General features: G+C 37.7%; 1 protein-coding gene across 4 annotated transcripts in view; it reads right to left on the reverse strand.

Moving 5' to 3' along the window:
- Positions 1 to 3988: 3988 nt before the first annotated feature.
- The window catches only part of STARD3NL (STARD3 N-terminal like), a 48735-nt gene continuing 34814 nt past the window's right edge, over positions 3989 to 17909 (reverse strand). For 3 of the 4 annotated variants that reach the window (XM_014522788.2, XM_014522787.2, XM_006029740.3), the window contains 5 exons: positions 15988 to 16041; positions 15787 to 15904; positions 12562 to 12660; positions 6983 to 7052; positions 3991 to 5922 (listed from right to left, as the gene is read on the reverse strand). In XM_014522788.2, coding sequence (XP_014378274.1) covers positions 7000 to 7052; positions 12562 to 12660; positions 15787 to 15904; positions 15988 to 16041 — 324 coding nt within the window. In that variant the 3' untranslated portion in view covers positions 3991 to 5922; positions 6983 to 6999. Of the gene's footprint in view, positions 7053 to 12561; positions 12661 to 15786; positions 15905 to 15987; positions 16042 to 17909 lie in introns of all 4 variants that reach the window. The other variant, XM_025211247.1, reaches the window with a different exon arrangement.

Consider the following 17909-nt stretch of genomic DNA (forward strand, 5'->3'; position numbering starts at 1 on the left):
AGTTACAAAACAGGTTTATTGAAAGTGTTTCTTACAGAATAGGTAAACTGGAAAAAATAGTATCGCTAGTATAGGACTGTTTTAAAAGACTTTGGCTAGGTTCCAAAATCTTGTTCATACAAAGTATTTCGCTTCAGGAACAGGCCTTCTGAAACCAAAAGCAATTCAGAATAGCTTCTACTTGCTTTTCAAGATGAATAGGAATTGAGAGCCTAACTGTAATTCAGAAGGCAGAATCTTATAGAAACACACATTTAAACTGGTTCATAGGATCATAGAAAAAGGGCTGGAAGGGACCTCACAAGGTCATCTAGTCCAGTCCCCTGCTCAAGGCAAGATCATCCCTGACTAAAACTATCCCAGCCAAGTATCTAACTGCTCTTGAAAATTTCTAAGCATGGAGGTTCCACAACTTATCTAGGTAGCCCGTTTCAATGCCTGACCACTCTCATACTCAAAGTTCTTCCTAATTTCCAGCCTAAATTTCCCCTGATGCTGCTTGAGGCCATTGCACCTAGTCCTGTCCTCCACAATAACAGAAAAAAGCCCATCTCCATTCTCTCTATAATCAACCTTCAGGTATTTGAAGACTTATCAAGTCCCTCACTTCCCCCGTTCAGTCTTCTCTTCTGCATAAGCCTTTCCTCTTTCAGCATTCCTTCATAAGTCTTGCCTCCAAAGCCCTAATCATTTTTGTTACCCTGCACTGGTCTGCAAACTCTCCACAACCTTCTTGAAGCATGGGGCCCAAAACTGGACATGATACTCCAGAAGAGGCTTCAGCAGTGCTGAACAGAGGAAGAATCACTTCCCTTGATTTGCAAGTAACACGCCTGTTAATACAACCCAGTATGCAGTTTGGTTTTTTTGGCAACAAGAGCACACTATTGGCTATTCATTTTTAGTCCACTGTAACCCCTATATCCTTCTCTGCAGTACTGGATCCTAGCCAGTTATTCACCAGTCTATATTTGAACATGCAGTTATTGTCACAAGTGCAGGACTTTGCACTTATCCTTACTGAATCTCATCTCATTGATTGCAGACCATTGTTCTGCAGTCTGGTCCCTAGCCCTATCTTTCAGAGTGTCTGCAATTTGGTGTCATCCACAAATTTGCAAAGTGTGCACTCAATCCCATAAATTATTACTGAATGATATTGAACAATACTAGACCGAGGACAGACCCCTGGGAAACACCACTTGATACCTCTTTCTAGCTAGACATTGAACCATTGAGGACTAGTTATTGAGCACAATGATCCAGTTATGTATCCACCTTACAGTACTTTTGTCTGGTTTGCATTTCCTTGCCTGTTAATGAGGATGTCGTAGGAGACGGTGTCAACAGCATTGCTAAAAATCAGCATATACCATAACCACTGCTCTCCCCTCATCCACGGTGCTTGTCATTTTATTATAAGAAATCAGATTGGTCAGGCATAACTTGCTCCTGGTGAATCCATGTGGCTCTTCCTGATCACCATGTTCTTCTCTAGATGTTTCACCACAGATTCTCTGAGCACCTGCTCCATGATCTTTCTGGGTATCAGTGTCAGGCTGACTGGTCTGTAGTTCTCTGGATCCTCATTCTTTCCTTTTTTTTAATATTTGTCCTCTTCCAGTCATCTGGGACCTCACTTGACCTCCAAAAGTTCTCAAAAAGCCAAGTCTGAAATTAATCTCAGCCAATTTCTTCAGTACCCTTGGGTTCATCCTGTCTGGCTCTGCCAACTCAATAGCATCCAGCTTTTGTAAGTAATCCCTAACCTGTCTGCCATTACTCTAGGCTGCTCATCTCCTTCCCTACCTCTGCTTCCAACTGCACTTATGAAGTGGTAGCTATCCCTATTTGTGAAAGCTGAAGTAAAAAAAAAAAAAAATCATTAAATACTTCAGCCTTTTCAGCACCACCTGTGACTAGATTCCCTTCTGCATTCTGTAAGGAACCCCTGCAATCTCCGTTCCTCTTCTTGCTCTTGACATACTGTACTTTCAGAATCCCTTTTTATGGTATTTTATGTCCCTTACCAGCTGCATCTCAAAAGTGCTTTGGCCTTCCCAATTTCCTCCCTGCATGCCTGTGCAATAGTCTTATACTCTTCCCTGGTACTATGACCAAGTTTCCACTTTTCATAGGATTCCTTTTCGAGATTCAACTTCTTGAAAAGATCACTGGCTAGCAAGGCTAGTTTCCTGTTGCACTTTCCATTCTTCTGTATCATTGAGATAACTTGTTCCTGTGCCATTAAGAGAGCCTCCTTAAAGTACAGCCAGCTCTCCTGGACTCCTTTTCCCCTAAGATTCTCTCTCTAAGGAACCCTGTCCATCAGGCCCCCAAGTTTGCTAAAGTTTCCTTTTCTGAAGTCCAGTGTCCTTATTCTGGTGCTCTCCTTCCCTCCTCACCCCTTGGATTTTGAACTCTTATCATTTCATGGTTGCTGTCACCAGGTCACCTTTGACTTTCACAGGTCTCAACCAATCCCTCCCTGTTTGTGAGCAGCAAGTCAAGAAGAGCATCCCCCTTGCCTCTCTACCATCTGAATCAAAAAGTTGGTTAGCTTGGTTTTCCAGGAAATGAAAATAAAATACTTACGAGTAATCTCTGAAATAAAGATATTGCATTCAATTATAATGGCCTTTAATAACATTGACATTTTGGGGAAAAAGTCACAACAGAATCTCCACTGCTGCTGCTGTAGTCTAACCCCTGTGAGAACCAGAACAATCCATTACTACAAAGCTTTCATTAGGCTAGATTAGGGGTTGTAAACTAGTAACTCCACACCATTAAGAATCTGGCCAAAAGTCTTCCCTGCATTTTAGAGAGAAAAATATATGTTCAATATTGTATGGAAGCATTTGAGCCATTTTGCCAATTTGCCTATTCTATATTATGGTATTGATGTTGCCTATTCTATATTATGAATTTGCCTATTCTATATTATGCCTATTTAATCTAATTTGCCTATTCTATATTATGGTATTGAATCCAATTCTGGTATTGATGTTGCCTGCAAACTATCCCAAACACTTCAGCAAAAAGAGTGAGAAAGTTTTTAAATAACATCAGATTGCAATATTTGAGATTTAAGTGTGAAATTGTGACCCTCTGGGTATTTTTCATATGGTCTAGAGCAAATATGGCTTAACTTTTCAAGTTTAGCATAAAAAAAGAGCTGCCTATATCCTGTTCTACACCAGTTACCACATAGCAATGGCTGAGGTTTATCAAGTTTGTGGTAGCAAATTTCACAGTTGCAAGAGCTCATGAGCCCCAGGGTGACCTGTACTTAAACATGCTAAACATGGGGAGCCTGTAGATGTTTGTGTTATTTTGTTGCTGAATAGTGTGGTTACTTAGTGGAAATTTTTATACACTGAACCAGTCACTGCTAGTTCAGAAAAGGCAGGTTGTGGTCAGGGTTTGTGATAAAAACAAGGACAGTTAAACCGCAGCCTGCTGCATGTTCCACCACAATATACTTAAAAATGATAGCTAATGGAAATACCAACCAAATAAAAGTGCCTGAATAACATGTACACAGTACGGTAGTACTTTATATTCTACAAACAGTAGCTTAATTTACAGTATGCTGAGGTACACTATTAAAGAGAATAAATCTTTACTGTAAGGATCAAGGGACTGTCTGAAGCCTATAGGCAGGTATATTCCTGCTTCAACATCATAATGTTATTACACAAGGTTTACAACCTTTCAGACTTTAGGTAACTTAATTGTGAAGGCAAATATCCTCAAATGAACATTTTACATCCAAACACACACATGCAGTGCTATAGAAAATATGATGTACCCAACCAGTTATGACCTCAGGTCTAACAACAGAAAAACTACTAGCTACATTGAAGTAAAAGGCAAACAGTTATTCAGAAATGATCATGTACATATTTCACCCACTGCATACTCATTATAGAACAGAAATTGTTGATGAAAAATGAGGTCAGACCGTCCGATGGGAAGCCTGTGGTTTTTCTGATACAATTGATAAACAGCATTAGGATTAATTTTTGCCATTAAAACACAGTGGAGTTGCTCACATAGAAAAGAAACTCTTTGGGACCACAATGTCTTTTTGCTCTGTATTTGTACTGCACCAGGTGCAATGAATCCATTTTTAGGTATTACTATACTATAAACAAACAAGAAAGCCATAATAAATTCAAATTTTATTGTCAAAACATTATTTCAAAGTACATATTATGAGTAACAATCCCCAGAACTCCACCACCCAAAGAAATGCTTTGTGCAAACTGGATGAAAAATATTCTGAAAAAATATTCTGACTGTTGAGAATTGGGGGAAAAGATGCTTTTTTTCACTTCAATTTCTCTTTCTAGCTAGTGACACAAGTCTATTGAAACTACTGCTGCCACCTCGTAGGCCACTTCAGAGTAAAGCAGTGCCATCTACAGTCATAGGAGGCTGGCTGTTGTGCACTTGTTAAAATTAACAAACGGGGCAAGATTTAAAGTGAGTAGTGAAGGGTTATTTCAATTTTGGGGTAACCCATTAGAGAGATCTTAAGGGTAGGTATTCCACATTAAGACCCAGGCTGATCACCTGAAAAAAATCACAGAATGGGTTTAGTCTTCTTGATTTCTCTAGCTAAGACACAGAAGAAGAGAATAAAAACTGCCATGTTTATAGTGAAGAATAGCACCAGTTCCTCAACTTCTTTTTGGAAATCTTGGCTTACTGTAATATCTGATGAACAACTGCAACAGATGCACTTAAAAAGAATGTGACCCATAGTGTTTTGGTATTAATGCCAACATTTTCATCAATGGTGTTGAATTTACACTGGAAAATGATGCAAGGCAACATTAACAGTGATTTATATAAAAAGTTAAAAACAAACAGCATAGAAAAGATTAAGTGAAAGAGATGATTGAAAATAAAAGGTGTTTTCTGTTCTTTGCACTAGACTGAAAATATTACTTGTGAATGTGAACATTAACAGTATGTAATGACTGATTTATAAATGTGACCACCAGAAAGCAGGGCTTGGGATCACAAATCTTTCCAATATGTTAGACTTTATTTTTCATTCCCTCCTGCCCATGTAAACCTCATAATTTGTGAATAAACCTAGCTTATGCAACCCCCCTTACCAAAACTGAGTCATGTCTATCCTCTGCAATGAAAACAAACCTGAACCAAAGGGTTATCAGACACCTTCTATTTAAACAAACAGGATTCTCCTGTAGCACAGGTTGCTACACGAGGAATTACACTCACCTAACACTAGACTGTATCACAGTGGGCAAAATTAAACCAACTTTTACATCTTTCCTATAAAATCTATGCAAGAACAAAAGTCAGTGTTAACTATTTGTTGCCAAAGAAGTGGGAAGAGCTAGCCTTCATCCAATAAGGGGGCAAACATATTAGAACAGGACATTGTCTTATTAATATTTTGCTTTATTTTAGAAACAGTGCATATATCCATTTAAAAAAAGAAAAATGAATGGAGTTAAAAAAGCAAATGTAAAATTAGTGACAAAACTTTGAACAAAGTAAAATAATTTCATCTAGTGAATTCAATCATTAAATATATTTTCATCATATAGAAGTTTTACTTCAATATATTACAGGTCTACTGATTAGGTACACAAGCACAACACTTTCCATTAACTATCTAGTCATTAGAAGATCAACTTCAATAATCATTTGAATACATTATGGATGAGTAGTTTTTTCATATCAGCCAGGAGGCAGCCTAATATACATATGTGAACAAGATACAAGTTTGTGAGGTAACAGTACATGGGAATCACTCCCGTTGCTTTCTAATTAATAAGTTCTTTTGTTAGCAGTTCCATCAGTAAGTTAATTACAGACATAGTCATTACAGTTTCAACATAATCACATTCCTGGCAACTTCTCATTTAGATTTTCACTCTGTAACAGATTAAACAAATCAAGATGAACAAATGGAGAATTTGATCCAAGATGGCATCAGAGAGGGACAGACTCAAAAGAAAAGAGCAACAGCTACTACTAGTAACATAAGCAGAAATAAGCTATGAAAAGAATCTCAAACTTCTAAGATTCATTCCTCACCAGTTTGAATAATTCCTCACCAGTTAGAATAATTTTTGGTACAAACAGTGCACAGGGCAGGACAAATCTAAAAACCAGAGAAATAATTCTGTTTCTCCAACAGGCAATTAACAAAAAAGGACCCTTGATATACAAATGAAATAACTTACACTGAATTTTAAAGACAGAATGACAAACACAGATTACAAACTGCAAAAATCAAACCCTCTCCAAACAATATTTTGCCTCTTTATTCTTCTATTAAAAAACCCCACAACCTTTTGACTCTTCACTTGAGATTCTAAACCCAACTAACGTCTCATCTTCTATCTTACCCCTCCCGTCATAGGGCTCTCTCCCTTTTTTCCCCCAAAAGAGATCTTTTAACTCTGTGCTCATTTCCAACCTTCCAGGTGAGCAGCAGAAGGAATACCAGGGGGTCAACAGGTTTGCACACAGAGCTAATTCACTTCCCTTTACACTGTGCTCCATAAACAGTTCTTAGACCACAATCCACTTAACAAATATGCCTTGACCTCATAAGTAACTGGCTCCAAGGCAGAAGACAGGGCTAATCGGAGCCAATAGGAAGGTCATAATCGAGACCCTGAATAGCCTAAAAAAAATTGCTGAACAGTATTTGCTAGCAGAGAGCACCACAAATAAAAACAGGACAGTTTCAAAATTGTTAACCCAGTGGAATTTTCAAGCTGTTTCTGGTCGTCAGGCCAACTTCCATCAGGCTGAAAGCCTCAATGCTAGCACAAACAACTGACTTCCTGTTGGATATACAACCCCTAGTTTGGGAACTGCCATATTAACTATTCACATAATGGCCAATTCCCAGTGTGCAAAGGGAATGAAATTAAAATGAAAAAATGTTACATGCAGGATGCATTTTCCCTAAAGCAGCACTTGCCTGCTATCTCATATTTGCTATACAACTGGTTTTTCACTATCCTGTTTTTCTTCAGATTCTTCATCAGATCCTGAATAGGAAGGAAAAAAGGGAAATTATTTATTTTGTGAAAGTAGTATCCAGGACCTTAAAATAAAGATGCTATTCAAACTGCATAGGCATTTTTCCAATTTTACTTTAGAATATGTAGCCCATTATTAGCCTTTACATTTGTAATAGTTCATAAAACATTAGCTGATTAATAATCACTACCTCCCCCCTCCTCACCATGCCATGTTGAACATTAACAGTGTTTTAGACCAGGGGTTGTCAACCGGGGGTACACGTACCCCTGTTTTATACTATCAGACCAAGCAAAAATGTAGTATGATCAGAACACAGTTGTGACCACTGTTGGGAATTTAACAACTTTTTATACAGAGGTTAAATAATTTAACCAAGGCCAAAGGAGAAGCCAGTATCAAGAGCAAGACTGGAATTCAGGACACAGTCATGTACTCAACTGACTGCACCATACACATCGATAATTATAGCATCTCAATCTACCAGACATTATCAGAAGAAGTATTCCTGAAGAATCTAGCTCCTTGTCTCAACAGTGCAAATTCACTTGGTAGAAGCTTCTTTTGCCAGCACCACATAACTGTGAAGTATGTATCTACAGAAAACTTTTCCAGGTGCTAAGAATTTATTCTGAATCCATTCCAGACTGAGATCAGCAATAGTTCTAAATTTATACATGGTTAAGGAGATTTTTTTGTCACTCCAGATTAATGCTCATTAGTTTTCCGCAGGATATTTCTTTAATCAGCTTCAAGTTAATTTGAAAAAAAAAATGTTAACAGCATGAATGTTGGTGCCCACTGCTGGAAGCAGGAGACACAAGGCAATTTAAATCTCTAACATCTGCTTTCTCTGACATCTAGACTCTGCAGTCTAGTATGCACATCAGACCTTTCACATTTCATTTCAAGAAGTTTAAAATGAGGAAATAAGATCAGTTTTTCAGAAGCTAATTAACTGGAGGTCTTCCTCACAATTAGTCTCATTTCAACATCACCCACATATACTTTTCAATCATTAGTGATCTTCTGCCTCCATTTCTGGATCTCATCTTTTTGACTTTACTGTCAAGACACAGCACACAATTGAGCAATAGTAAGGTAAAGACTCACAATTAATCAGCTGCTCTGTGGCAACTCCTGATGTATATGCTCTTACCCAGCAGCGTAACTTACTATGAGCTGGCTTTTATGGTTATATGAACATACACATGGGCAGCTGCAATACAGCAGCTGACATGCTGTAACTGTGAGCCGTCAGCATTGCTTGCGTGTCCCTGCCCTAAGTATTCTGGCACGTACAAAAGAAATGATTCAGCTGGACACAGCACCTGAAGCTGAGAAAGAGATGCCCCTATCTCCCATGCCAATTAGTAAAAGGAAGTGCAGTCTGGGGCAGAGTTTCTCAACCCATGGGTCACAACCCTAAAGTGGGCCACAAAAATATATGAAAGGATCATGAATAACTTTATAAATGGATCAACAAACTTTAAAAATGGATTCTCCTTTAAAGAACAAAAGCATGGGAAATGGTGGCTTTTCCTTGCAGGCTGGAACTGCCATCCTGCAAGGGGCTGCTTGGGGCTCCCCACACCCCACATCCCTCCCTGCCCCCCACACTGGGGGCAGCAGGTCAGGAGTGAGAGGCACTGGGTCAGGACTGGCCATCATCATTTATAAATGGGTCCTGGTACAAAAAAGGTTGAGAACTACTGACCTAGGGGATTTGAGTACCTCAGTCAATACCATAGTTTCAGGAAAGGCGGATCTATTAGTGAAGTGAAGGTACCATGTAAGTCAGGTAAGGATCGGCACAGGAATCACACATCTAGATGAGGATTTCTTTGCCCCTCCTTCATCCCGACACACCTGGCAGTGCCCGTGGCTAGAAAGAAATTTCTCTCAGCCTCTGAACCAGTCCATGGGAACATATATCTTAGTTTTATTTTTTCCTGTGAGAACCTCACTTGATCGCAGCAACGAAAGAGCTGTTTATGATGAGAAGTGCCTGGGAATCTTACTTTGGTTTTGTGCCAACCAGTTTAAAGCCAGGTTGCAAACCTGGGACAAGAGTAGTGCTCCATTTTTTCACATGAAATCTGTGGTAAAAAATAAAACCCACAGGGTCTGGAGGATTTTGTTTCTTGCCAAACTAGAAAAAAACATGAGATTTTCTTGTTGCGTGGTATGGCTTAACTGCCTCCTGAATGTTGAGGTTTAAATTATAAAATAACTGTAAAAAAAAAAAAAAAATCTAACTGTTCTCAGGCTGGTTTTGCACCTGCTACAACCATAATGGTTATGCAGCAATCTTTAGCCACTTACTGGAGATATAAGTACCGTAAATGAAGCTGGCCCATTCTACTCAAAACAGGCATTTTTTTCTTTTTTGAAAACACTAGTTTAAATCAAATTCCATCTTCTAATAAAGCACTTCTAACTAATATTTCCTATTTTTTAAATGCATTTATAAATGTTTTTCTGATCTCCTCTGGATGTTTAAGTTCATTTTGGCATGGGAGAAATTGACTGCACAGGGAGAGGGTGAAGTGACTACACACAAAGCTGTAAAAAATGCACAGAGCATACTGATAGGAAAAAAAAACCCCCACCTCACATACCTCTAGAGAGGTATTTATTCAAAACCTCCCTAGAGTGCTGTAGCTAAATATAAAAACGATGTTTAGCATGACCCTTGAATGACATTTCTAAACTATACAATACGGCTTCTCTGAATTTACAAAATATATCTAAGGATTTTAATTAAAATGTTTTCTTTTATTTTTATCCACAATCTCCCTTCTCTCTTTGAAGTCTTAAATGCAAATGATCAGAAATATGGTAATCACCTAATGTTAACACCAGTGCTGCCTCTATTATTTCTGGATGCACATCTCTCTTAAATTCATGGCATCACTACAGGATGGATTATCGTCATCATTCATCATGGAACACATTTGAATCCTGGTCTCTGATTCAGTTTTCTTTCTTCACAGCACAGAATTTGACATTACAACTCTAACATAGTTTCTATTCTCCTTGTGTTTTTTTGCCAAAGATTAGGTTATATCTAGCAAATTACTTCTGCTAATATTCTTCAAAATCTGCTGAAAGCAAGATTAGACAAAAGATCACACTTAAAATATTTTCCAGTTTAAATTACCCAGAAAATATATTTTCAATCCATGCTTCTTCCAGTGACCATACTGTTATTTATAGTTTACAGCTACCCACGGGAAATATCACAACTTTATTTCAAAGCCAAGGAAGTTGCAAAGGTACGGTAGCATGAAACTGGTTTGTTCCATGTTTTGAACTGTCATGGTGCCTCTTATCACCACTTGATGGCAGTATAGGCAAACATTTTTATTCTGCTATGACATTTTAGCAGACGCCTTCACTTTACTTATTCTATTCATTACATTTTTACTGTAACAGCATTTCTTCTTAATTATCTCGGCACTCTTGTTCCTCAGTGATAGTGTAAGCTCATCTCCATATGATATGTAAACAGCACTGTCACTAATAGCCACATGGAGAAAAAAAAAGTAATCACCAATACTGAGTAACAATGAAAACAGATTTGACCCTGTTTTTATGTTGTCGCTTTACAAAAGGACTGCAATTTTGGCATTTACATTGCTGTTACTAAAGGTATTTTCACTACACAAAAGGTTATTTGGTTTGTGCTGCCTAGCTAATTCTCTGTACATACAGACTTCTCTTAGGAGCTGTGGTATCCAAGAACTTGGAAGTTAAAAGGAACACATATTAACAGCTAGGTGGAGCTGTTGAACTGGAGATGTCTTTTGAAGACGGTTTAGAAAGATGAAACAAAATCTTTTCAGTAAAGAATCCAATCTAATCTGGACTTTATACTATTATCTCCAGGGATCCATAGCCAGAATTAAGATAGTTCAAAACACCCCACTTCTACCATTTCTAATGGCAGATTTTAAGGTGTCAAAAATGTGTGGACCGACTGTCAAAATATTTCTAGAGCTGTAGACTCCTTACCATGCCAAGAGAATGGACCCTTTCATTCAAAGAACAGATGCAGATTTCCTTACTTCAGGAATACACACACTGTACTACAACCAGATACAAGACCTTCCCCCGCTACTGTTGCTCTACATACAGATATCCTGTCTAATTTAATAGTTTGGAATATACCCAGAGAACCACAAGAGATCCCAAGGGTCAAGCATGGAAGAGGATTGGCCATAGAAAGGACCAGGAGGTAGCAAAAAGCAGGGCTGAGATGTTGCTAGCAAGTCTTAACTATTTGCATGTCTTAACTAACTATTTGCACTATTTGTTAAAAGTGATCCTAATCCCTGGCTGACGAGCTCCTTGCAAGAAGCTAAGTGAGATAATTCTGGGTTTTTTCCTTCTGTAAGTGAACACCCCTAAGGACAAAGCTATGAAGGGTCCCTAAACTAACTGTAAGGTCAGGAGCTGAATTAGTCTATAAAAAGTACTGCCAACATGAGTCTTTAAAAGACAACCTAACAAGACATGACCTTATCTCTAGTATTCTGCATATTATGTCAGCACTTTACCTGCCATCCTCTACATCCCTTTTTAAAATATGAAAATCTCAGCTGTATTAAGAGCAGTTCTCTTCTCCTAAAGTGACTAATCTGACATGTAGGGTTCAACATCTGTGTCTCAGAACTCCGAATGAAACTGTCTGGGGCAAGTAAGCTCATCTTTGGATACGACTGTATAGCTATTTGTTTCTGGTTTATGTTTTCCTACCTTGACCTGACCATGGTTTACTGAAGATAAAATTGACATAAGCCTCAACAGAACTCAATTTCTTATATGCATCTGCAAAACTTTAAACAGAACTAAGTTTTCTAGTAATTGAAAAGCAAGAAAGGCCTCAGTCTCAAGTTATGATTTATGTTAAACTTGCTGTCCTTAGAACAACTTGTTGACAATAGAAATGATGCCTCATGAGGCTTCATGACACTATGGATACAAGAACCAAGGGCCTCAACTCTACCACTAATTATTTTATATGCTTCTGTCGAGTTTCCCATCTAAATGGTAAGCTTGTGTAATTAAACATATTTAAGAATCATATCTGTATAAAAGATTTTATTTCGGTCTCTGCACAAGAAGAGGGAATCCCATAATTAATGTCCGACTGACTTGTGAAGTATTTTAAAATGTATTTTCTTATTTTTGTGTGGTGAAAAAATATATTTAAAGATGATTTTGGGGGGCAATGGATAAGTCTCAGATTTCTGCAGTGTTATACTCCTGTACAGCTTTTCACTTGCAAATATCTTTTTAGGTGTCACATAAGTAGGCTTAAGAAAGAAGTCTGAGTTACAAATGGGTGAAATGCGTCAAAAGACAGATAAAGACTACGTTCTCTGCAGCAAAAGCAAAAAATAAAATCTTTCTTGACGTACAAGGTTAAATACCATCTGTGTTAAGAACAAGCCAAAGGAAATTAATACCAGAAGACAGTACTACCAGCATAAAAATTCAGAGCATAATTACCTGCTACAGATTCAGGTGGTGAATAAAACTGCCCATCAGACAGAAGTCCAGGCTGAAGAAGAGCTGCTCGTTCAGAGGCATCTTGGGCCAACAACAGCCCTAAAAAACAAAAACAAGAACCCAATAAAAATGACCATCACTATTACCTCTTAGTGTTTTAAATTCAGATTGATATTACCAAGATTTTTCTATATCAATCTCTGTAAACTGGGCTACTATAAAAGAGTTAACCCTCTACAAAACACTTCATGATAACTAACACTACAATGGAAGACATCAAGCTAAAAACCAGAACTCTCCAGTTGGCTACTGAGAAGTCATATACAATTACTTGAGCATTTTTCTTTTTTCTATGGTATAAAATGTTCACTCCATTTGGCGATACCATAACTCTCCTAAGCAATGCCTAGTTTGGGGAACAAATTCAAGTCTTAGTGTAGGAAGTACCAATGGACTTGTTACTGAAGCAGCACTGCTACTTGTTTCACATACACAAGTCTCAAATCACAAGCTCTAGAAAAGATATTAGGACTTTAAATCCATTACTGTAGCAAAGCAGGGATGCTCTGTATGGTTGTATTTGATACTTAGATTCTCATGTCCATACTTTATCCTCTGTCCCAAAGAAACTGTCCCGGATTTCTCTCTCTCTCTTTCTTTTAAAATTTTGCTGTCACTGAAACTATACAACATATGGAAGTGACTAACAGACAGACTGTAATAATGGGAAACTGTGTAATCAGAGTTGAATCACCTAATTTTCCATCTCAGCCACCCATTTCCAGACAGCAATTTTGCCTTGCTACTCAGCATTCTAGAAGGCAACAATCAGAAGACACCAAACATTAGTGGTAAGAGGATAAATTGCAACTATAATAATTTTCACAAGGGAAATATATAGGAAAATAAAAACAAAGATGGAGAGGAATTACAAATGAGGCCAGGAATTTTTAAAGCTCATTCAATGTGTAAGCCTCCAAAATTAAGCAACTCAGCATAGGGAAGGACCTACTACATGGGCTCTGTCTGTACTCAGACATATGACTGATCTGAAAGCCTTGCAAGGAGGCGGCTCGCATTAAATGTTTCAGGATTTTTTTCCAATGGGGTGGAGGGGAGGAGGGGGAACAAGTCTCTGAATAGGATCAAAGCAATTGTATCTAAGTGGTTAGCTCACTGGTGCATACACATGTATGTACATGTTCCTAAGAAAAAAAATAATGAGAAAAGCTTTGCTTTAAGTTAAAAAACTATTTCTCCATGCAACAAGATATAAAAAAAAAAAAAAATCACATTACTAGATCTGGAATTATGGAGATTTATCTACACAGTCACAAACAGCTGCTATTATAGTTAGATAATATCAACACTGAGTTATTGTAACTATAAATATTGGAATAAAGACTGGAGGGAGCATCCTTAATTGGATGCCATTACGCATCCAATAAGAGAGCCTGTTGAACTGTCTCAAACTGCAAAACTGTGCGCTATATGACAGCAGGCAGTGTTTTCTCTGAAAAATATCAGTAGCTCAAATAACAGCCCATTGACTTCGAAGCAAAAGAGTCCTTTAGAAACTTATATAAACTTTATTACTGAACAACACGAAAGATTTCTACACCTCCCTGCCTGCTATCTGACACCACCAGGGAAGAAATCCTGCATGAGCTACACAACAAAGAGCAAGCTCACAAAGACTCATGGACCCAGAGGGACAGTTTGCCAGCTTCTGCTTCCTCTGTGCAAAAATGAAGCTTATTTCCTACATATGGGGACTTTTTACCATCTTGAACTTTCCCTGAGCCTGATGAAGGGCACATGAGCCTGAAAGCTTGCAGAAAAAGATTTTTTTTTTTTAATTTTTTTTTTTGCAATTTCCCTGTTGGTCTAATAAAAGGTATCATTTTGGAACCAAGAGTTCTAGATTTTTGCATTTCTTTAGAAATCTAGGCATTAACTATCTGTTTCAACCCACCAATACTGGAAATAAAATCTTTTGTTCTTACAGTAATTTTTAACCACTTGATATGTGAAAGCTACATGGTTTTCAGGTCAAGTTTCTTCTTGACTTATGAATATTCAATGTAAAATAGCACTAAAAAGAATTGGGCTGCTAATGTAAAAGTTTCTGGTTTTGAGTTCAGTGGATTGTTTCCTTGTTTATTTCTGAGCTGCAAAAAGTATCAGTAACTCATACAAAACTTTCTTTTTATTATAAATTTGTTGTCCCTTCCTCATACAGAATAAAAGGAAAGTTATGAAAAATTGTGTTAAAATTTCTTCTTAAAAAAAGCAAAACAAAAACAAAAAACCAGATCCACTAATTTAATAATAATGTTTTGGATAAGATTTCTACATACAAAAAGGCTGCAGGGAAGAAAAGAAAAAAAAAAAGAGCCAGATTTGGTGTTCTGGAGTGATGTCGTTTGGTAAGCAGTACCCAGGTTCCATTGATGCCATTATTAGGATTTATTGATCTAGCAAGCAAACGTTCCCTTAAGATCTTAAATGTTTTAAACCAAACTTTATCTTGTGATGCAAACATGGAAGATTCAATATAACCTGCCTCAACACATTAAAAATTAAAACCAGAAAGTTCCTTAGCAAAAACATCTACTCGCTCCCCACTCTATCTTATGCAATCAATTAGTGTTTTGCTTCATCAAGACAATCAATACTACTCTTCTGCCCGTGAGGATACAAGAGGAAATGAAGTCAACAGTAGTTACTACAGGTTTCCCTCATTTTATGCAGGTTCTATATGCGGAAATTTGCTCTTATGCAATGACCCTTTTTATACCAAAAATTTGTTATATGCGAATTAAATTCACTCTTATGCGATGGGTGTGGTAGAAGCCTGAAGTCAGCTGCTTTATGCAATGCATTGTGGGAGTGATGCACACCAAAATATAGTCTCCTGTGTGGATCTGTGCTCCTCACTCGTTGTCTGCGACACGTGTTTCTGTAGTTGCCGTCCACATTTTCTGGTAACATTCACCACCATCCTGTGCTTGTGTGTACCGTTGACTGTTGTTGAGTACCAAAACTGTCTTGTAAAAGTGGTAGAAATGGGTCTAGGGGTCAGTACAGTTGAGGTCTTGGAATATCCCTATTTGTTACATTACAAAGTCGGTTCCCTTTATGCGAATTTGAATTATGTGCTGTTTTCCAGGAACACATGTACAGCATAAACGAAGAGAAACCTGTATTAGAAATTAAACTTACTGTTTTCTTCTTCTGCTTCTTGTGGCAATACTTTAAAATCCAGGAACCATGTTTCTATCCAGGCAAGTATGAAGGATATGATGGGCAGCACATAGCCAAAAGCACCTTGAGAGAACAGCTTGGGAATAAACAAACACAATTTTACAGAATCCCATTATAAAAAAAATAGAATGTCTCAACAATTTAGATCTGAATATATACCTTTGAGAGAATTACTTTTGCTAGTAAAAAGGCACTGGTCACTGCTGTTGTAAACTGAAAGAAAAAAAGAGAACATTAAAACTGAAATATCAACTAGAGATTTACTTTTTCAGCTATGACATGGTATAATTATTTATTGATCAATAGAGGTACAGAATCCAAATCTCATTAAAATTTGCCCAACACTTAGGAAAATCTTAGTTTCTCTCTTCATCCCAGCCTTACTAATGGTACTAACTCAAATTTGATTGTCTAGAGAGGACAATTCCCCTGAATTTGGATACCTTCAAATCTGGGGGTACTTGCTTGCTTTCAAAGAGTAGAGAACAAAATTTAGAAACCGCACATATAGTGATTGCTTATATGTTCCGATATAATTCCCTATTTGTCATGAAATTACACACCTCAGAACAAAAACGCAATCCTTTCACTGACTTCCCAAAACCCATTTTAGCGAGATACTACTATGTACTATGTTTAAAATTAAAAGCTTTATTTTAGAAGGTGAGAGGGCTGATAGTTTAAATTGGAAGAGAAAACATTTTTGTATAAAATTAATGATCATGAAAGTGATATGTTAACAGCATTCACTTGAGCTGGGCATATTGCAAAGAGATGCTTTGCCTGCAAATGACCATGTATTTCTTTCCTGCAGATGACCAAGTGATATTAAATTGTATAAACCTGTGGTTTTCTGAAACATAAGTGGGATATAAGATGCAATTAACACTTATTTTGGAAAAGGTCCCAAATGATTTTTTTTTGTCCCCAAAAGGAGGGATCAAGTGAGGGATACACCAATGAGGAACGAAACCTTGGTACCACATAGCCCCATAAATAAAGTTAGGTACATTTCATTTGCTTGACATATTCTAATGCTACACAAAATTATAAGCAGCAAGAGGATTTTGAGATGCACTCATTTTAGGATGGGGGGGGAGGGGTTGGCAGGGAGGGAAAGCAACCAGCATCTCAAATGTAGCTGCATTTGCTATTGGGTTTATGGGGTAAGCTGGCAATACACCTTTACTGAACCAAGGTACTGGATAGGGCTCAGAGTCAGCTTATTGTAAAACACTGCATATTTCTGCTTTGAAAACATTTTATGTAGAACAGCCACATTTGCTTCACTCTACTCCTAGCACAATGCAAGGGAAAAATAATTTCTTGGATACGCAGCACAGTGAGCCAGCAGTATGTGCATTATTATATTATAGCCTGCAGTATCAACTGTAATCCACCATGTGGGTGGAAGAATGAGTCAGAGCAATTAAACAGTGTTAAACTTCCCCTCCTATTCAGCTACAGAAATAGTTACAGTAGAGATACTGCTCCAAACCACTGGGAAAAAAATCACTGTCTTATGACTGTCAAGCATAAAGCAACATGGGTACAGCTGCAGATATCTAAAAATCTGAGTAAGGCAGTAGTGAATACAATAGATGATCTCTGGAGTTTACTACTGCCATTTGTAATTTGCAGGTATAAGTACTAACTTTCGTCCTGATAAACTTTCCTTTCCTCCTTCATACTTCCTATTTTCAACTGCTGATTTGGGGAGCAGGGTTTTCAAAAGCTTGTTTTAAAGGAAACAAAGCTGGTGTAATAAGGGGCTATGAAGTGACAGGGTAAGCACAACAGCAACTGGTGATAGAAATACAAGGGGGAAAAAAAGTCAACCTATTCCTTTCATTTTCATATCAAAAAGGAATTTGGAGTTAGGATTCTGCAAAAAGCATAAATGGTTCTTCTGAAACCATCACTGTACTCCTAGTAGTGTGCGTTCAACAAGAACAATACCCTACTGGCCCCATAACACTTGTCTGTGTACCGGAAAAATCTTCCAGACTCGGACACCTTTGTTTGGCAAGTGACCATTGTGTATTGACTTAATTATAGTATAGCATCCAGCTGATTCGTAA

Source organism: Alligator sinensis, unplaced genomic scaffold (assembly GCF_000455745.1).
Source record: "Alligator sinensis unplaced genomic scaffold, ASM45574v1 scaffold254_2, whole genome shotgun sequence".
Lineage (NCBI taxonomy): Eukaryota > Metazoa > Chordata > Crocodylia > Alligatoridae > Alligator > Alligator sinensis.